Source organism: Lutjanus erythropterus, chromosome 14 (assembly GCF_056507025.1).
Source record: "Lutjanus erythropterus isolate fLutEry1 chromosome 14, fLutEry1.hap2, whole genome shotgun sequence".
Classification (NCBI taxonomy): domain Eukaryota; kingdom Metazoa; phylum Chordata; class Actinopteri; order Lutjaniformes; family Lutjanidae; genus Lutjanus; species Lutjanus erythropterus.
In genome coordinates, this window is record NC_139330.1 from 26,872,858 (window position 1) to 26,895,837 (window position 22,980).

The 22,980-nt window shown below is 42.1% G+C and overlaps 1 protein-coding gene across 1 annotated transcript in view; it reads right to left on the reverse strand.

Moving 5' to 3' along the window:
• The window catches only part of meis1b (Meis homeobox 1 b), a 110,401-nt gene that overhangs the window by 81,680 nt on the left and 5,741 nt on the right, over positions 1–22,980 (reverse strand). The window contains exons 6-7 of the mRNA XM_084736010.1: positions 22,097–22,243; positions 10,518–10,629 (exon numbers count right to left, since the gene is read on the reverse strand). Coding sequence (XP_084592136.1) covers positions 10,518–10,629; positions 22,097–22,243 — 259 coding nt within the window. The remainder of the gene's footprint in view (positions 1–10,517; positions 10,630–22,096; positions 22,244–22,980) is intronic.

The following is a 22,980-nucleotide window of genomic DNA, read 5'->3' on the forward strand; positions in this document are numbered from 1 at the left end:
AATTGATATGGGTTTTTTTTTTCAGGTTGACTTTTTTGTAAGTGGCTGAAATCTGTTTTGCTGCTGATTCTGCTCACGACAGTACGGTAACAGTCCAGTCCTCCTCTCGGCTTGGAGTGGAGGCATTCTGACCGCCATCTACTGTAGGTACTACAGTGACCAGCAATAGTTACCTCATACAACCCTACATCAAATAGTCCGAACTATCCCTTTAACCCGCAAAGGGACACGTAGTGAGCTTAAGGTGGCCCGGCCACAATTCTTTCACCTCTGACCTGGCAGAAAAGATATTGCCATTTGCTACTAGCAGTGTGTATGTCTCACTAGACTCCCAGACAACACTCAGCAGCACTTAACACACTGATCAGGGATAACCGTTCTCTCTCCTCTTTCCCTCAATCACTACAGGATTTTCACACACACAGAAACACGTCTCCAGCCAGCATCAAAATGTTTTCCCAGCATTCACTCCAAGATTCTCTTCCTTCCTCCTTATCTTACGCTCCTGTTTTGCTGCTACTTTCTGTCTTTTTCTTTCCCTTTCGTCTTCTTCCTCTCTCGTCTTCCCCGTGCTCTCGCTCTGAGGAAATCAAAGAGAGATCCGTGTTTGTGTCTGCCAGCTACTGTACTTACACACACACCTCCAGTAATACAGGCTGCAGACTAATCAAGGGAACCACACACCTTTTATCTACCCACAGAGCCTCACATTTAAACAGATTACCAGGAAAGCTGGACACCAGTAAGACAATTACGGACGGAGGATCTTCCTCCGTAACGTCTAGACAACGTCTAGACAACCTAAACACAAAACTAAGTACTGTTTCTCTTCTTATATTTCCACTTGCAGATTTAAATAATTAACACTTTGAGTTTTTATATGTCCACAAATTACTGGCTTTTGTAAATTCAACATCATGGCACTGATGTGTTAAAGAATGTAGGAATTTTTGGTACTGCAAAACTGTCAAATTTCTCTCGAAGTTATTATTGTATGTGTGCCAGTGCAACCAATGTACATTCCTATGTCTTTACGTACTTAAAGGGTATAATTCTTGTAATAGTAAGTCTTTAAATCTTTATTGCAACAGAGATTTTTCAAGAGCAGCTAAAGGCTACTGGGAGAGAAAAGCTATTCAGGGAGTAGAATACACACACACACACCACACAGACGCTCACAGTTCTCTCTTCCAGTCTACTGGACAATCGGACCAATTAATCGGTGACTTTGAAGGGGCCACGTGAAGCCGAGTGATTGGTCGAGCCGGATCTGGCTGCTGATTGCCTGGCACCCCTGTCCATGTCCCCGTTTGCTCGCCTCGGCCCTGGAGAGCGGCCAATGAGGAGGCAGAGAGCAACAGCTCCTCTGTGGCCTGACCTTGTTGGAGGGCATAGAGGTCGGAGGGTGGATGGATGGATGACAACATCAGGAATATTCCAGCCTGATCGATGGGAGATTCACAGCCAGCGGAGGTTATATACAGCGATTCAGGATTAATGGAGTGAGGATGAACTTTCCAAATGTTTTAAGAGCCACATCCTGAAGGAGGGGCAGGACATGTGCCTCATCCTCCATCAGCTGGGATTAAAGCAGCTGACACAGCTGCTATCATTAAAGCACAGCAGGTCTTTTCATGTAAGTCATCGGTTCCCAAACTGTTTAGGCCACGCAGCCCTTTCTACCTCCTGACCAGGTTGACACACCCCCAAATTCCCACACCTTCAAAATAAAGTAATATAGACTCAGAGCAGGATTTAGCCCCACCCAAAACAATTCATTGCTTTCCCTTGACTTTCTACTGCACAAGTCTCCCCCTTGTCACTTTCCATCTGTTTTTAAACAACAGAAATTTGTCTAAAACCTGCTGTGCAGTGGGATGTACTATCAACAGTGTGAAGAACCCAGAGCTATGTTTTTAGAGGCTGCTGAACCGAAAAATTGAACCTTTATTAAGACAAAAGTGGATACAGACATGAGGCATCAGGCAGAATGAATGGGAAGACTGTGGCATCAGTAATGTTATGCCTTGTTGCTAACAGTTGCTAATTTGTCTAGACAAACTGTAAAGGTTAAAACTAACTAAGCTCAGTCTGGTTTTAATCTTTGCTAGGTTAAGTGATGATCTTACCTGGTGATTCGATCAAGTAGCTGTTAATATAAAATAATTTATCCTGTGGCCATTTAGTGAGATCATTTCTCAGAGACAAGCAACATAAAGAGAAAGACCACTGACATTTACTGACAAAATTGAGTCTATCAGTAGAACTTTTCCTCTCTGGTGGGCATAGAGCGCTAAAATAATCCTTTGACGTGCTGAAAACTAAAATTTAGCTAGCTGCAGTCACTGTGGTAGCATTTCAGTCTTTGGTGATATTGTGGCATTTATAATTATCCCTTCCCCTGGCTGTGGTTTTAAGTATTAAGCATTACGTTCTGTCTCTATAGCCTATTTATAGCCATTGCCATGGTGATGGCAGCAAATTCAGATGTAAACTTCACAACATTTTTGTTTTAATCTGTGATTTTTTTTAGCTTCTATTGCTGAAACATGAGTCTATTCTTGAAAAAATGACAGAAAGATATATTTGCATGGTTAGGCCCAGTTACCTTGTGGAAATAATACCTAAATTACACAATTACACCACCAATTTATCCTCTTGCAAACCACCTAGAGGCAGCTGGCACACCACAGTGAGTGCACGCACCACACTTTGGAAAACCCTGATTTAAATGACACTTTATGATATATTTCTGAGCTCATTTGTTTTCTTCCACATGTTACAGGGCGCTATTTATTTCATCATTCAGTCATACATCAAAGTTGAACTCACTCCAATCATCAAGCACAATAAATAAGCAGGAATTCCATTCTACAGACTGGAACAATTAGTTCAAGTTCAACAGGACCGCGTGCAACAGAAATGAACTATATTAGACTAGATCTATACATATGAGACTTAAAAACACACACACACACAATTTAGGTCAGTTAAATAGCAAATATCAGCATATTTTTCATGTTGAGCATTCCCCCAACTACACCGACAAGAGAAAAAAAACCCCTCAAAGCCAGATATGAGACCAACAACCAGAAATCTCAGGCTGCTACTCAGACACTAGAAATGTATGCAGACGCTAACACATAGCCTTACAGGGAGCTATTTGCCTTGGCGCGGCACACTGTACTCTTCACAAACGGTCTGGGTAATTGGTGATACATATCTAATATCGCCAGTCATCGCCTGACTCCCTGGATGTTTCTGACAAGCGGAGAGGGAAACCCTGTAGCTTTCAAAAACAGAGCAAACACTCTGCTCCGCTCCCCGGCTCGACTCGCATCCACACCGCTGCAGCTGCCCGATTCAGTGCCTGAATGTTATTCTGTTTCCCTCGCACGCCAGGCCCTCGGAGAAGCCAAGGGGTGTCCTTACAAATTCACACAGGCAAAGAGGAGTACTTTATACTGGGAGAAAAAGAGAAGGCCCCGCTCATGTCCGTGAGGGACCCCCCTCCATCGCAGGCATATATGATCTGTTGGCTTTTCCTCTGCCCTTCGAGCATTACTCTTCACAGAGAAGCATGATCCAAGGCAACAACAGCTACAATGAGGCTTCTCTAGAGGGCTTCTGGGTATTAAACAAAGGGGCCCGTTGGTAGGAACTAGCTAGCAAACAGCTGGGCTAATAGAGTGGGACTAATTAACTACAGGGCCGCTCTTCGACTCTCCCTGTCGAAGCTTGTGGATGTTTACAAAGACGTCCCAGAGAAAGGGAGGAGAAAAATAAGAGGCTTTCTTCTTTGTCTGCTGTTTTAGTGCGAGAGGAGACACCCAGGACTGATTTTAATGACATGTGTGAAGCAAATGTGATCCTCCCTCCATTTTTTCTCTCACTGCCAATGGAATTCAGTGCTAAAAAATACCACCGGCATTGTGGTCAAAGCCATAAACACCCATAACTAAGAACTCGGCATGGGAGCATTGTCGCCACATGCAAAAACAAAAAGTTTTTTTTTTTTTTAATTGCTCACATTCTCACTGTAAAATCACTGCAAAACACCTGCTGATGACTAAGAGGTCAAAGAGTTGGCATTAAAGGAGCAATATGTTGCAATGAAATTGGTTGGGATCCTATTGTGCGTACAATTCATGGTTCAAGGGAGTTGTTTGCCCTCTGCAATTTCCTCCCCAGACTCGAGGAAGCTCAGGCAGGCTGCAGGAATGTCCCAAGGGAAGAGCACAACACTATAATTTCAAAATAATTAGTGACAGCAAGTCCTTCACTGTAAGCTGATCAGCTGTTCATAACTGTCAATGTAAAGCTAAGACTGTTAAAACAAAAGCCCACTGCTCTGAACAGACACACTGGAGTTGGAGTTAAGTGACTGTCTGCCTTACTGCCTGCCAGACTCCATTGACATATTGCTCAATTTAACTGTTATAAACATCTGTTCCTTCTAAAAGATTATATTTCTTATAACTCATAAACACTTACTCATTCAGCAAACATTCGGCATAAATTTAAACTCTAATTAACGTGAAACGGGCAAACAGTAACACAAATTATGGATTGGAATGGAAATTTCAAAGGACACTTGACTGATGATATATCATGGTCATTTTGTGATATAGTGCAGTAAATATATTATAGATTACTCATTTTTAAAAATCACATTATTGATTACTCTGCATTAGAAAGACCATCTCTTCCTGCAATCGAGTCCAACAACACACCCGTGGAGACCTCTGATCTTACGTAATGCGGAGACCTCCTCACGATTCCTGCATCTCTTGGATTTGAGTGAAAAGCTACGTTTTTCTGGATAGAGATGGGGATTTTTATACCAGTGGGCAGTGAACCGTTCAGAGGAGAGGGCAGAGCGGAGCATGTGTTTGTCTCAGGAATAGCCTCAGAAAAAAAGGGCTGAGAGAGGAGACTGGAGTTCACTAGTTAAAGGCCCCTCGACCATTCGGCATCCTTCCTCTGAGCTGTCTCGCTCCGCTGGAGGGGGAGGATGGAGGGAAGCAGGGGGCAAAAGACGGAGGAATTGAGCGCAAGATGAGGTGTAGAAGGAGAGTAAGAGGGTGGATTGATAGGCTGAGGAGATGGAGAGATGAGAGAAAGAAGGGGAGAATGAGCAGAGGAGAGAAGGATGGCCATTAGCCGTGCAGCTCTACGGGCAGAGAGGAGGAAAATGAAGAAAGTGGAGGAGGGAGACAGAGAGGGAAAGGTCAGAGAGAAAGCAATCTGTAAAAGGTAGAAGAGAGGAAGAGGTGGGGGAAATACAAGAATGAAACATGAAGAAACAGGAGGAGGGAATAAGGAAAGAGGAAACAGGGAGAGAGAGAGTGCAGGAAGAGGAAGGAATTGAAACTGAGAAAGAAAGTGAATGGTGAAATATAAACAAGCAGGACGAAGAGAGTGAAAGATGGATGAGGAGAGAGGAAGGAGCAAAAAAGAGTCAGCAAAGATGTGAGACAAAGATGACAAGATGAAAACAGCAAAAACAGAGATATTGAAAATGGAAGAGAAGGAGAAGGATGGGGAAGGAGGAGAGAGCAAAGGGAACAAAGAGAGGTGAGAGAAAAGAGGGAAAAGAAGAAGAAGGATAAACAAAGGTGGTGTTTTAGACTGAGTGGGAGGCATGGAAGAAAAAAATGGGGAGGAGAGAGAGAAAAAGCACGGGGGTTCACAAGGAGAAGAAACCGACTGAGAGCGAAATGAAAGAGGGAGACGCGAGAGTAGGTGGGAGACAAGGGAAAACTGGAGAAGAGAGAGGGAGGATGCGAAGATGAAAGGAGCGAAAAAGAGGGAGGAGAGACAGCGGGGTGAAACTGTCGGGGAGAGCGCAAGCAAAGTGCCAAACAGATAAATAACCAGCTTACTGGGATTACCAAGTGACTGACACACAATTTGCCAGAGCCAATATGACGTGGCAGTGATAGCTCTTAACCCATATAAACCTGAAACCCGTCCAAGATGTCCTCCGGTATTTATTGCGTCCTCATGCTCTACACTCTATATGTGTGTGTGTGAGTGTGTGTGTGTGTGTGTGTCTTCACATAAACACCACATAAACAAAGCAATCACACACACACACATGCAGAAATCAGGGTGTGTGCAGGCTTCAGAAAGATGCTGAAAGAGCTATTTGGTGCTACATGGGTTTAAAAGCCTAAATTAAGAAATATGCATGGCCAAAAGTATGTGGACACCGCCCATAGACATATATCCTTTGGATCATATGTTAATGTTGCCGCCATATTGGATCAGGTAAGACTGGCCTATGAACAAATACAGGTAAACGGAGGCATTTCAATGATGCCAATCATGTTATATTCTGTAAAACTTTGTCTGAAGGGGTGTGCATAAGACTGTCATGACACTGTCATAACCATGTCATGACTCATGACTTTAGCAACAAGTAACCCAGCTGACCACTATCTATCCATCAGCTAGCTTTGTAAGCTAAATCATCTTGGTACTGTAGTCTGACATCAAACTGACTTTATAGCATTTAATGGCATATTTGTGTCAAATCCAAATGGTACCACTTTACTTGAGGTCAAGAAAAATATTCATGACACGCTTATCATGATCTTATAACAGGCAGTGTCAAAACCTACCACATATGACAGCAAAATGTGATGTTACAACATAGAGCTAAACATTTTTTTTAAGTTTGATAATGTCAAGTAGTTGGTTAATGTCAAATAATGTCAACTTTTTATTTAAAATGACATAAATGACTGAATGAAACTTAATGACAACAGTCATAAATGTTCTTGAAGGCTTCTTCATATTTATAAAAGGTGTCATGACATGGTTATGGCAGTATAATGACAGTCTTATGCACACCCTTTCATATAAAGTATATTCAAGGGTTCATTATCTACATACTCCTTATAGATCATAAATCCTTGAATAAAACACGACTCACTGAAATCGGTTGAGAAGAATTTTCTAAATTCTTCTCAACCGATCTAAATTTTCTTTTTATCCAGAACAAACACATCTCCTCTTTTATTTGTATTTGTTCACAGGCCAGTCTTACCCTGTCCAATATGGCGGCAACATTGACATATTGCAGCAACAGGCTGAAGCAGTCAGTGTCAGTCTACATATATAAGTCTGTCGTTATACCCACATGATTTTTTAAAGTCTCGTTCCTTAACCGTGGGTGTTAATATGCTGCTATAAAAGTCTCTACTCTACCAGATTTTGGAACGTGGCTGCAGGGTTTTCTCAAATTCAGCCACAAGAGCAACAGTCTATATATTTTAGCCACATAAGTGGAAATATGATGTAATAAATTGCAGTCTGTAAGCAGTCTTCTTAATCGATTGTTGGCAACATTAATGATCTATTAATCGATTAATCGGCATTTTGAAAACATAAAAACTTTGCTTATACCAAACAAAACAAAATGTCTTTTTTTTGTCCCTCAATAAAAGGTTGATTTCAACAGTAACATCTTGCATTTTCCTTGACAGCATTATATAAAGATGTAAAGGCCTTCATATTGCAGACACATAACTGAATATCAGACACATATAAAAATAATCTCTGCCATATTATAGATGTTTGTTTGATAGGAGATCGATAAAATTTTACCTGATCAATCAATCAACTAATAAATTGGCAATAAGTCCATCTGATATGACAGAAAAAGAGGAAACATATGTCAGGACCTGCACATACCCTGATACCTACATACATGCATCATGTTTAGCTCCCGACTTTCCCGTAACACTTCAAAGCGCCTCATTCACTGAGCTGACACACACCAACACACATACATATACACATGTATACACACACTACCCCACATTTTACCCTCTAATGAACTTCAACAACAAACAAAAACCTACAATAGCCGGGGAGAGTCGGGGGGGAGGAGATATGAGGAGATAGAGAGAGCTGATGAGAGATAGACAGAGAGTGAGAGGAGGCGGGCCAACAGAAGGAGTGGGCCTATAATTGGAAAGATGTGAAAAATGAAGTGTCAGTTTGGTCAATAGAGGGCAAAGGTCGCAGAAGCAGGAGCCCAAACTCGGCACAGAGCACGCTCATTAGAGCGACCAATCAGATCTTGCCTGGCTGCCCCAGACCATTAGTCATCAGAGGTAGCGGCATACACACACACACACTCACACACACACACACAATATTGCTTTGTCTTCCCCTGTTTCACTGTAATTCCACTAGTTTTTATCAGTCCATTTCCCTCTTTCACATCACCAGTCCATCTTTTATTTTTATCTCGACTCGTGTCTCACCTCTCAGTCCCTCAGCTCCTTCGTCGAGCATTAATGACGAGTGAGAAGGAAAGACAAACAGTGTGTGAGAGACAGAGAATGTGTGTGAAAGACACAGAAAGGGAGAGGATGAGACAGAGTGTGAGACAGACAGAGAGACAAAGAGAGACAGAGAGAGAGAGTGTGTGTGTGTTGACTATATAAATGGCTGCTCATTGGAGTGGAAGGCATGGCGGCGCTCTCTGCTCCCACCCAGGCTCTGCCTCCTGGCACTGGCAACCCTGCAAACTGCTCGCCTTGACATCGCCTTCAATAATATATGAAGTTGCTTTTTTGCCTACAGTTTGTTTGCAACGCCGCCCCACCACCACCAACCCATTCTCCCACTACTGCTGCCTCTTTCTCTCCCTCACACACACATACATGTACACACACACACATTTTCTTAGAATGCACACACAGCCAGCCTCAGCAGCGTTGTCTGGTCCAAGAGGAATTGTAGACTAAGGTGTTAGACAATTTGAATTTGAGCCTGAAAATAACATGAATGAAAAAAAAAATCAAGGACATTGTAATTAAATTCTATGCACATTTTGTTAACAGTCCAGAGGGTTTCAGTCTAACATCAAACGCAAAAATGCAACTTATAATAACAGTTATAAGCATCAGAGCCATGGTATCTTGATAAGAGATAATAATGATTATAATAATAAGTAATGTCAGAAAAAGCTTTCAAACATTTCAGCTTTTCATTTTCTGTGAAAAGAAAAAACCTTGTTTTTAGGTATGTACGGGAGACCTGGGAGTGTTGTAACACTGTCAGTTTTACCAGTTAGAAAAGTGCTGCGGTGATGTCATCAGTATGGTAAATGGAAAAATGGCATGTCTCTGTTTGGCTCTGATTTTCTGGTAAGAAAGTATTTTTTATAAGGATTATTTTTTGTCTATTGTTCACTGTGTTGTAGATACAATGGTATGACTTCCATAACCAAAAGTAGCAGATAATCTAGTTTAATTTGACACTTTGCATTCATGTTACCTTCAAGCCTGCATGCTAAAACAGTCAGCTATGTAATAGCTGCTGGGGGTGTGAACAGTTCATTAAAGTGATGCATTGTGTGCATGGGACACTCTGCAAACTCAAGGCAAAAACAACGTGTACATTGTCAGTTGTGGACCCACAAATGTTGCACCTCACAGGCAGCTAGTAACTGAACTCATATGTGACACATTCAAATTCAGAACACAAGCATGAAGTATTTTTTTTTTTTGTCATTTTAATTTGTTCACCATTTTCAAAACTGGTTATTCTTTGTTCTTCAATAATGTTTTTCATAAAGCAGCAAATCACCTCTCACTGTTACATCTATCTTTCATTAGTATTACAACTCACCAAAGTAGTGGGGTAGGTTGTAACAACAGAGCTTTTTGTATTTTACATTAATTCATATAAACTGAGCCAAATATGGGTACCATGTATCAAAGTTTAAGAGATCTAGCACAAACAACCACTGAGTTACTGATGCACAAAAAAAGTGTTACTACCATCCCTGGTCTCCCCTATTCAGTGACCTCCACTGATGAATCTGTAATGGTTTTATGGGCCTGAATCTCCTCAAAGAGGTGCATCCAATCCTATAAACAACACTACAACTTGAAAGTTGCTGTCACCATCTTATGACAAGTGGTTCATGTGACAACAGAAAAGAAGTCCTGATAATATAATCAGAGATGATGGAAAACTGAGGCAAGAAAAAGAGCCGAGAGAGCCGCCTACTTGATCAGGAGTTCTGCAAGCTAAGTAGTCAAACATCACACACAAGATGAACTGTGTGCGCAAACACAGCCCAGTATGCTCAGAAGTAAAACAACCTGCAGGCTAACACAAGACAAACAATTGCCAGGGTGGCACCAGAAGGACTGAAACCGCTCTCTACTTGCCATCTACTACACCATGTCTCTACTGAGCAAGACAGTGAGTGTCCTCCAGGTCTTTCACATGCTCTTATATAGCTGATCATGACCTCTGACCTCTCTGTGAGCTACCGGCAGCAACTGTGTGTTGTTGCCAAAACTTAATTCCTCTTCAAACAGCCTGAACAAACCTTTCAAACCTCATCAGCAACACATAATAAACTTGATGTATATGATTGTATATAACCTAGCAGATGTAACACACTCAGCACTTCCCTGTCCTCTGTCTTATCCTCCACCTGATTAAAAAGAAAAAGGCACGGACAAACAAAGTCAGTCTCTTACCCTGTTCGCTGCTGTTGTCGCCGCTGTGCGATGTGTGTCCACCGCTGGACGGCCCCGGCGTTCCTCCAGAGCGTGTGGATGCCGTGTCATCATGATCTCTGTTCCAGGACGTCTGTTGCAGAGACACAGAGAGAAATCAGTCAGTTAATCTCAAGTCAACTTGTTGATTTCATGTGTAATTGTGATTTTTTTTAAGCGTGAATATTTTATCTTCTTCTGAAATACACAATACAAACACAGAAACACACACTCCAAACAATATTCATCATTTGCCAACTCCCAGCACAGTCACGCAGTGTGTGTGTGTGTGTGTGTGTGTGTGTGTGTGTGTCCCTACAACAATCTTACAGAATGAGGATTATTGGGGCTCGATGAGACGAATAGCGAGCGAACATGTTGTATTAGTTCCCAGCTTTCTGAGGCATGCAATCCACGGCTGCCTCCATTTGGCTCAAACCACTAGCAGATGAAAATACAAAACAGCTACAACTTAAGATAGGCCGCAGCCAGCGCCAGGGAGTGATGTCATCCAGAGCAGAGCGGAGCAGAGAGAGAGGTAAATAACTCAAAGTATTGCTACATAAGTATAAATACTCTGTTTTGTCCAAAAATGAACCCAGAAAAATGGATGACCAATCCCGCTAATGTAGATTTAAATTTCATTCTGGGAAGCAGAGCCAGAGCAGAGACATAACCAAATAAGCTGAAGTTTTCCCACAGACTTTTCTCACACGAAATGAAACAAAAATACGGCCCGACCGACCGTAACTGAAGCTTAAAACTTTACAGAGAAAAGAAAAAGTTGAGGTATTACCGCAGAGTGTAAGTCCATTCCTTTTTCTACGTCTTCAAGAAAAATAACACAAGCAGCTGACTAGAAAAGAGACACTCGGGAGACCTGGGTTTATATATAGTGAGCTGCGTCTGTGTGTGTGTGTGTGTGTGTGTGTGTGTGAGAGAGAGAGGAACAGATGAGTGTCAGCTGCTCACCGGCCGGTGGGGAGCAAATGGTCCAGACAGGAGGATAAAGGGATGACACACACATGCACACAAAAAAAAGTGTTCAGACACACACAGGTAAGCAAATACAAAGACACACAGTCAGATACACACACACACACACACACACACACACACACACACACACATACACACACACACACACACACAGACATATTAAGTTCTCTCACACACATACACATATACAGATTTGGCGCTTACACATGCACATATATATAGACACTTGGGCTGTCACAATATCAGATTTTCACTACAGGATTATCGTGGCCAAAATAATTCACAATAACAATATTATCCCGATATCAATGGAAAATCTGAAAAATATATAATAATAATGCTCTCAGTCAAGTTCATCTTTAACTTGTTTATTGTACATTTTGTTTCTTTTTTTTTGGCAAATTAATTACACTCAAAATAGAGTGTAGAGAGGGAAAAACAGTCTGTAACCATGACTGTAACTCATTTAAGAGCACACAAGTTTAAGATGTGCTGGCTTACTTACCCGATATTATCATATGAGTATTATTAACATGATATCAATATTTCATTTTTTTTAATTGGATAAATCTGTAATATATTCACTCTAATAAATCATAAAATGACCACGACATATCATTGGAGATTAAGGAAACGTGCTCAAAATACTTGCTTCTCTGATTATAATGGTACAGCCCTTAAAATTTTTATTCCTGTCTGTAACATATGTTTTTGTTTGCTCATTTCACTTTAGTTTAAGTTTAAATTTATTCCAAATGTTTGCCGTATGAGTTAGTGTTTGCTTATGAGTTGTAAGAAATAATCAATGATCTTTTAGAAGGAGTAGCTCTTTAAAGTGATTATTTTGAGAAATATGTTAATGGAGTTTGGTGTTAGTTTTCTTACAACTTACAGCGGAGATCTTGTCCTCATTTGTTATTGTCTAGTTAAATTTTGCACTTGTCTTGTACTCCTGCAGTGTTCCTGCAGCCTGCCTCAGCTTCTTCAAGTCTATTTAATATATTGTCTATGGCTCCAACTCACTGTTTGGACTACTGTACTCATTTTGGATGCCCAATTCTTATACATTGCTCCTTGAAATATTGCAGTTATCATCAGTACTGGTATATTGCAACACACCTAATACACACTGCGTAAAACAAACACACGCAAATCACACCCTTTCCCATACGAAGCTGCTGCATCTTGTTGAAACTAAACCAGATGTAACCTCTTATCTCTCAGTGCCTCTGTAAAGCAACATTAGCACTGAGGACAGGAGAGAAAAGAGACTTGAGAATAGAAGGAAATGGAATCTAATGTCTCATCACAAACAAACACGCAACAAACCAAACACGCACTCACACACAAACACTTGCTGAAGCCTGCTCTGCCGCCCGCGTGAGCCTATCTTTGCTCTGTCAAATCAAATGAAGCAGATATCAAGGGGGCAATGTGGTGTTTGCATCACGCTTTTAGGGCTACGTGACGAAATGAGTGATAGAAACCCACACGGAGGGAGAGGAGAGGAGAGGAGCACACTGGGGAACAACTGGTTTCAATTGGGATACAGTGCTGCCTCTGCAAGGAGGATTTGGAGCTTATAATTCTGGGAAGAAAAAGTAGACATTAATTCATGACACAGGGTTTGTTTTAAACAAAATGTAAATGGAATAAAATAACAGAAAAGAATATACAAGTCAGCAAATTCAACACATTTGGGGTCTATTAGAGCCCGTTTGAAGTTCCTGGGCTATGAAATTATAATACAGTGCTTACATGGACGATAAAATCGTTGTTTTCTAAATTAGGCTTTGAGGCTTTGCAATAAAGAGGAAAGTCGCTGCACAAAGGCATGACTTGGATGTGATTGGGGAGATAAACGTTGATTTTAACGGGGATAAGATACCAAGAGGTTCCTTTTTTCTTCCACCTCTATACAAATTCTTTTTTGCTGACCGTAGAACGCTGAAAAATGAAACACCCGTGCATGACCGAGTAACTCCAGAGAACATCAGAAGTGAGGTAATCCAGACCACATGCTCAGCACGCAAACAGTTAACACTGGCTTTTGCCAGCTCCTCCAAAAGTGCAGCTTTTAAAAATGAGCAGAACTTGTTTATTCAGAGCTCTGTGAAAAAAGAATAGCACGGTACCCCAGGGACGTCGAACGGCAAGTTTTAAAAAACCCAAGAGCCTCGGCTCGCAAAAGGATGTGTTTTTTTTTTTTCTTTTTGTTTTAATTCAGTGACAAATTCCACTTGAAAATATAATTAGAAAGTGGAGGGGGAAATGGCAAACTACTGCATTAGCTGTAATTGAACAAAAGAGCGCTTTGCCTGCTGGGAGGTGGCCGCTGAGGCCCCATGGGAAAGGGGGCGGGGCTGAGACAGGACCTGGTGGCATCTCCGCGGGGACGAGGAGTTTATTTATAATCACAGGCCGCCCTTGGACGGAACAGGCCCGGCGCTGATCTAACACGCAATTAATACACACATGGCTGAGATCACACAACACACACACACACACACACACACGCCACAGTGCACACAGGTCACACACACCCATATACACAAATAAAACACTTTTTTGGTCACTTAGTTGGTGCATGAATACTTTTCATCTTCCTTTTGCAAACACACCACAGAACCACCACACTTGCAGTGCCTATTTAACAAAAGCACACACCTGGACCACAACACACACAGCGACAAAACACACACACACCCTGTGCCAACAACGTAGAGGTCCACCTTCACAATATGGGATATGTAAATGCACAGGATGAATGGATGCATAAACAGAAAGCTTGAGGAAACAGAGAGAGCTGTTCCTCTGCACACACACAGCTACACACTTGATTTATTCTACGTCCCCTTAATGAGCCACCATGGTCTCTCACCCTCTCTGCCCCCCCCCCCTCTCTTTAACTCTTTCGGCTCTCCCCCGTGCAGGATGTAGATTAATTCACTGCTTAATTGTTTAGTAAATTCAATTTTCCACATTCTATTCTGCCTAGCTTTAGCTAAAGTTCTTAAATCTGCCGCGCCAAGCCGAGGGAACCCTGTTTGTGAGCCGTGCATACCTTTTTTTTTTTCTTTCATTACCATTTCTCTTCCCTCCACCACCCCTAATTCGCCATGAAAAGATTTTCCTTGCTGGAAATTCTGATTCCGCTATGATCGGTGAGCCATTCCAATCCGATGCATTCTCATTGTGCCGCGTCTAAAGATGTGAGGGGGGCTTCCCTTTTCTCGCTGTGCCAGGCCCCCATATCATACAAGCGCTCATGCAAGAAATGTTGCCTTGCCAATTCATTTGCAATAATAAAGAAAATGGTTAAGGTTGTTGTGCTTTGCAGACCCCCCCGTCCACCCCACCACCTCCAACCCTCCCCTTTCTCCCCTCACTCTGAAATATCTTTTGTGATGATATGGATATTTACTTTTCACTCCGTGCCAGCGAGCGTGCAGGAATAATCATATGTGCATACTTAGTGGCAGAGACATAAATATCCAAATAACCCCCCCACACATACACACACGCACACACACACACTCTTCAGTGGTGGTACATCTGAATCAAAGATGACAGTCTTGGCTACTCCATCCCCCAGAATGCTTTGGTGCATCTGTTCTCTGTGGTTGTTTTCTTTAACACCATTTTTGACCTTTGCAACAGCGCTTGCTTCCTCAAGTTGAAATCTGCGAGAATGCCATGTGTTGCAGGAGCAGCGAGATGGCCTCGCAATAACTCTGGACACATTCTCCCACTCAGCCCAACTGAACGCTTCTGGTGGGGAAGCTGTTAGTGAAAGGGGCTGAAAGGCCAGCCTATTGTAAACTCTTGTTTACTTTGCTTTCCACTGTGACTAGATAAAGCAGGATCTGCCTCTCTGATAACCGGCCGGGCAAGTGCTCAGCCCCGACTACCTCCGCTTTCTCTGCTTCTCTCCACCCCTCTCCTCCCCTCACTGCGATATTAGTGCTCCCAAAATGAAAAGAGGGGGCTGATAATGGTATGCGTGGTGCAAAAAAAAAAAAAAAAAGGAGCAAAAGACACCCCCCCCTCTTTCCCTCCCATTCTGTTCAGCACTCCCTCTTTCTCCCTAACTCTTCACAATAGACAAAGAAAGAAGAAATAACCTTATAATTGCTGAAGGGGGTGAGAGAGAAAACTGGATTTGGTCTCTTGAGTAAGTAAAGTATGCTATACTGAATCGCTGTCAGGTACTCTTCAATCGGCTCTTTAAAACCGGTGGGTTAACCTCGTAGAGACAAGCAAAGATAATTACATGTTTGAGATAATTACCAGAGCTTTCAAAGTCCATTTAGATGACACTCGCGGAAACTGACAAACTGATTTTCTTTCCTGCTGTGGCCTCTTCTCGCTATATGGGCTCCTTGTTTACCCTCTGTGAGCTGAAATCCAAACAAAAACATTAACTCAAGTGCTCTCCCCTCCGCGCTATCTAACCCCAAACAAAGCATATTTCTGTGTTTTTTTATTTTTTCCCACTCGTGAATGAAAAGGCAGGCGTAATTTCTTAATGACATGTTTTTGCTGTGGTTTCTTCGTTAGCCTTAGCCTAGCTCACGCCGGGATGCTCTCGGCGGATCCCTTGGAGACGGGGCTGTTTGTGACGGCAGCCATTGTCGAGGGCTCGCGGGGGGTTAAGGGGGAGAGGAACTTTCCATTAGCTATGTACACATGTGTTAAGCCAGGTTATTGTTTACTTAGCCAAAGAAACCGCAGCAGGCCTCGGGGACAGACATGGCCGCCCATCATAAGTAACACGAGACACAAGCCAAGAACTTTATTTGCAAGTGGGATTTTGTGGCTATCCGTGACACTGAGCACCAGTTTCCAGCAATTCTGCTTGATTTAAAGACAACTAATAAATCAAGTAAAGACGAATAAATGCACAGTGGATGATTGAAGTTATATGAATGTATATAAGAGTTCTTTGAAGTCACTCTGGCCTTGATTTGCTTAATCAGAATCACCCCTACTTGCTATTCCACCACAATAATGAAGAGGCTAAGAAACACACAAGTCACGTGGTCGCCTCTTTGTATCACTTGTTGAATCCTTAACAGCCGCCCCGCATTCACTGCCCGGTGGAAAAAAAAGGGGAGTTCAGGGGAGGGGAGGGTGTATAGGAGGGGAGGGAGCGAGTGGGGGTCAAACCTCTCCTCTATTCAACTACAAAAGCTGCTATTACCAACAATCACCGCCAAGATTCAAAAGTTTGTATTAAGAGCAGCAGCGTGCCACTGTAGGAGAGAGAGGGGGAATGAAAAAAAAGAGGCAGAGTGTGTGTGTGTGTGCGCCTGTTTAGTCGGGTGTAACTCGATCCATACTTCAACGAGAAGCGGATAGATTAGCGATAGCGGTGTACTGATTAGGAAAATAGTGGCTGACCCCGGCGGTCAGGGTTTCCATTGAGTTAGGATGGGGAGAGGAGGGGGGGGTGGCAGGGGTCACTCTTTGACCGCCAAGAGTTACCTAAACCAACACTGCTGGGTCTCACTGACCTGGAAACCAGCACTTGTATGGCAGAACAGTGCCAATTGTTGAGAAAAGATACCGCGATAGTGCTATCAAGAGTAAATTCTTACACAGTGACCACAACACTAAGCTCACACAGGCCGGGTTTGTTTAGGAAAGATTGTGTGGGACGTAAGGAAAATAGCAACAGATCCCAAATGTATAGATGTTATTTCAGATTGGAGGCAATTTCACATTCTTTTTACATGATTTCACCAGCCGAAAAAAGAGATCACACTCTGAAAATGCAGAGCTCAACAATAAGGGTTGCCCATGAGTAAAATGCCATGTCGGGCTAGTAAATCTAGCAAACTATCTGCCCAGTCAGGTTAGTGGTGAAAAAGAAATAAACAACTTACTCTTTAATCGATAATTAAAATATTTAAAATACTTTTTCATGCAAAATTTGTAATAAAATGCTGTTTTCAGCCTCTCAAATGTGCCTCTCAAGGGATGTATTTCCCACTTTTCTCCATTTAATATCATATTAAACATGATATCTCTGAATTTGCACTGACAAAACAAGACATTTAAACAAAAAACATATTTTTCTCCCATGTCTGTAGTGCTATTTATCCACACAGATAGTTTTGGTGTGAGTTGTCGAGTTTTCAGCCGTAGAGATGTCTGCCTTCTCTCCAATATAATAGGACTAAATGGCACCCAGCTCGTGGTGCTTAAAACACAAAAATTAAAAAAAACATATTAGAAAAAATCAAAACCAGTGTCTTTCCTGAAATCATGACCTGGTTACTCATGTTAATCCACAGACCTTGTTGTTGCTGACCTTCTACATTTTAAAGTAGTTTCAGTAGACTTCCACTGCAGAAAAACAGTAGACCCTACATGAAACTGCTCATAACAGGGTCTGTAGATTATCTAGAGTAACTGGGTCATGACTTTTGGAAAGAGACACTAGTTTTGAATTTTCCAAATGCAGGCAGACATCTTTGTGGTCAATATCTCCAAAATTTTACAGCTCACACCAAAAAAAAAAAAATAAATATCACTACTAAAATATATGCTTTTGACTTTGGAGTGGACTGTCCCTTTAAAGTTAATATTAATTTTATCATTATTATTTTTTGTACTGACAAAACGAGACATTTAAAGACATCACCTTGGATTTTGAAAAACTGGGGTGGCCATTTTTCACATGTTTCTGACATTTAAATGGACATTGAAGTCCTCATGAGAATTAATTTTAGCCTTTACTGTTATTTGATAACTGCTGATAAACAAGCTAATTTGTATTGGGGCAAGCAAAAATTCACTTTGGGCAAGCAGGTTACTGAGAAGCAGATTTCTGATCCATATACCTGACTGGGTAAGCAAAAAAAAAAAGAAAAGAGAACAGTAACAGTGAACCTGGAAATGTCAGTGCCACAGAGCCTCTCTGATGTGAAAACACCTCTCCACTAAATTAACTCAACAAATCAACTGCTGAGCATTCATAATCACTGAAGACTCTCCCACAAAAAGGCAGGCGGAGAATATTTTTAAGGGAAATTTCAATTATTTCCAGCCCCACTTCAGCCTGCATGGCTCAATCAAGCAGAGGAGCTCTTGAGACTTGGAGTGAGTCCTCAGCACTATTAGTAGTGTTCTGCTCTACAGCGGAGAGCCCGGGCCCTTGGAGTTCATTAGCAAATTGCTGCGCCCCTCCCCGTGCTCTCTGCGCAATTAAAGGCAACTGTGCAAATGACGTACGGCAGCGTTGAAATACCTCCCCGCTTCTTTAGGCTGAGGTGAACATGTGTGCCAGGCAAACAGGGACGCAATCAGCGGAGCGGCTGCCGCCACATTTCCGCAACAACAACAAGACAGACGCAGACATATTCAGTGTGGACACAAGCCTTTCCACATTAAAGGCCTCTGCACAATTCACTCAGAATAATGGGTTTTTTATCGTTTCTTTTATTTTAATGCACAGCTGAGCTGAATGCAGGATGCATAAGTCTAATGGGGCAACTGGAAATGTGCTGCTCAAGTGAAGAAATTAGGCAAACGTGGTGGGAAGCTCTCCAGGGAGCGGCAGGGAAAGGGTTAAGAAAGTCCAACTGGTGCTAACCAGTCACTCCACTCACATAGCACCTGAGGGGGGTGCTGCATTTATCAGGCCAGTCTGAACACACACATGCACACAGCAGCGTACACACAAACACACACATATATGCATACACTTGTAGACAGATGCATGCACACACACACATACACACACACAAAGACGCACACAAACACAGGAGGGTGAGCCCAAACTGGCTGGGCTGCATTCACAAGCCAGCGCAGAGCCTCTCTGACTTTTTCACCTCTCAGCTATGCTCTGCTTTCTTTTGAAAGGGGCGCTCGGCGTCCCTCCATACTCGCCTGCATAGGCAGACTAACAAAACAATGTAAAGACATGTAAAGAATATTCAGAAAATTACTGCTATGACGCAAGGGTGCATAATGCAACAGGAAAGTGAGCGTTGTTGGATTGTTGAGTTTAATAAATTCAAAGTATTTTTTTTTTCTCCTCTGACATTTTTTTCTCCTCTGCTACAGTCGCCTCACTGGAATAAATTGGTTTATGAATAAATGAGCCTGCTTTCTCCGTCTTGTTAACATTGTTCTTTTGTGCAAATTCTCAGCATTTTTTTCCAGTCCACTTCAACTTTATGCCCGAGGGCATATATTAAAAATACATATGGAAAGAGATAATGCACACACAACGCAAATTCGTTAAGGATGTCACTGCCTAACAACTGCAGATAAGATGTCACACAAAAATAGCCCACAAAACTCAAAAAATATATATTCAGCCGCGAGTAAGTCATGAAGTGCACTGCCATTAGATTGACAATGTGAGTATTCAGCAGGGAGAAGCATGCACCCTCTGCCTGTTTGGATATGCCCATTTACACACAGCCTGGTGCTGCTGCTGCTGCTGTGGACACTCTCCATGTTATCCTACTGGAACATCAGCCCATCCCTCAACATCACACATCTGTCAGAAAGTTTTCCCTGCGTGTTAAAGGGATAGTTCACCCCAAAATCGAAAATACTTATTTTCCCCCTGGCCTGTAGTGCTGTTTACCCACTTTTTTTTGTGTGTGTGTGAGTTGCAAAGTTTTGGACATATCAGCCATAGAGATGTCTGCCTTTTCTCCAATATAATGGAACTAAATGACATAAGTCCTGTGGTCGACAAATTGAACACCAGCGTCTCTTTCCAAAAATCATGACCTGGTTACTCAAGATAATCCACAGACCTTGTTGTAAGCAGTTTCATGTCAGAAATATTTTCTTTTGCATAGAAAGGAAGTAGTTCACATAGATTCTACTGCAGGAAGAAAATAGTTCCTACGCAACATTTTCCTACAGAAAAATATGTAATTTTGATTTGTGGGTGAACTGTCCCTTTAATGCAAACTGTAGCTCATTTATATTATTCTGTCTTATCAGTGTAAACAGAAGCTTATGTGGTTTGCCCTGAATTGATATATGTAGGGATCATCATTATATTAAAATAGGCCATGTCTTCATCTTACAGTCAATTAAAGATCCGCATCAGTGCCCGAAGCACAACATAATTTTCTTCATATACCTAGAAACCCAGGGGTTTTAACACACTCTATTTCCAATCTATATAGCCCACCATAAAGCTTCACTCCTGACCTATCTATTAAAAAAAACTTTTGACAACTGAATTCCCGCGAGAATACAACAAGCCCTTCAAAGAGACACTTAAATGCACAAGTGGCGTCTGTGTTATTTAATTCTGTTTCTGGATTAAATGAAGTATTATCTTCCGGGTGATCTTTCTCATTTCCATAATCAGACATAAGGGCCTGGAATGGATGAAGGAGAGGAGGAGTGCATGCGCGGGCGGCGCGGCGGGGTGGGGTAGGATGGGTGGGGGTCTTCCCATGAAGCAGTCGCGGGCCCCAGCCAGTCCTGCTCCCAGTCCTGCCATTCAGCCCAGGACATAAAAGCCGGTGTCTCCACTCAGACCAGCCACTCAACCATATGGAAGTCCGCGGATTTAAATTATTTAGCCTAATCGCTTCATTACTTTTTATGTCGGGCTATCCAACTAATCCCCTTAATTTGGACACTTGATTTCTTTTTCCCTCGTCGGCATCCATAGGTTATATTCAAAACTCCGGGGTAGTTTAACTCGCCGGTCTCATAGCCTGCAACCCTGCGTCTCCTGCGCAAATGACTCCAGCTATTAATGGCCGAAAATCCAGATTTGCATAATTCTAATCATCGGTTGCTGTTATCATTATTTAACGGCAGTGTATGGACCATTAGGGTCATGCCTGCGCGCACACTACAATGTCCCCGGAGTGCCAACAGCCAGTGGAGCACATAATGAAGGCTGTGGTTATCTGTGATATCGGCACAAAAGGAAACACTCCCTAATCTACCTTTAATACCCGCTGCTTCTATAGCTCTAAAAAAGAAAATCAACCTTCTCCTTATTGGTGCTGAATCTGTGCGCTGTGAGCGAAATAAAGGAGGAGGAGAGGAGGGGTCTCGATAAGCAATGTGCACTCATGTCTAAGGAAAAATACTGACAAGACGCGTAATGAACCGTGAACTCCACAGTGGAGGAACCAAGGCACCTAAACCACAGTGTGCTGCCCGTCCCATGCTGCTGCTGCTCTCCTGGGCAGCTCCAGAGACGAGCTGATAACGTTTTGGTTCAAAAAAAAAGAGACGCAGAAGAGAGGAGAGGAAAAATAGGGAGAGGCACTAAATTAAAATCGACATGAAACAGGTCAAGTTTGTGGCGACGCTTTTTCCAGCTAATCTTCCCAGGTCGGTTCCGGGTTCAAGTCTTAATGGGCCAATAATAGCAACATTATTCAGAGAATTTTTCATTCCGATGGATGGAATGTAAAACGGCCTTAATCATATGCAAATAACAGCGCAGCGGAGTAGTGACCCAGAATAGCTGAATAGCCAGCAGGGAGAACACACACACACACACACACATGAAAACACACACACACACACAGAGGATACACAGAGAGAGAGAGATGTACCTGATCAAGGGCCACCGATGATCTTGTGATTTCCTCGCTGTCTGATTTGGACCCGCCCTCTCTGTCGTCTATGACCAAGTCGATGGGCATCTTGCCTTTCAAGCAGCTGATGTACCGGTGACAGAAATTATCACACAACTCGTGCACCTTCAGAGAGACAGAGGACAGGCGTCACACACACTCTCTCTTACACACACACACACACACACACTCACCCTAAACGGACGTTATCATCATCACACACGACCGTGACATGTCCAACCACAACACAAACACACACCACACGATAGCCTTTGACATGAAAAAGATCCTCGAGTTTTTTAAGGTAATTTTGGGGCAAACTCGGACATCACAGCGTCTAAACAATTTAAAGCTACCAGATGGAGTTTTTAACTGGACATGAAACGGTCTCAGTTTATTACAGATGCCTCTTTATGACCTACATAAATTCAAAGAATATCAGCGAGAAGATTGGCTATTTCTGTGGTTGAGCTTAATGTCTGCCACCGGGTCGGATTTCCTTGAAATCAGATTAAATGAGTGTTTACTTTTTTTTTCAGGAAAAGTTACTGCGAGTAGTAAGTAAAAGTTGGAAAGGGGATTTTAATATAAATGCATTATATAAAAACATATTTTGTTGCTATTACTACAGCATTTGTTCACATGGGCCTCCAAAATAAACACAAAATAAAAGTTACTTGTAACTTTAACTTAAAAGAGTTAAACACGACACATGACTGATCACAAACAACTTATTATGATTTTGGCACTGTGATAAATCATCAGGCTAAATATGGCATGAAACTCTAATTTTATTTATTTATTTTGCCTTCAAAAAGTTTTCAATATTGTTTAATTTTTGCCTATAAATTATTTTTAAAAAT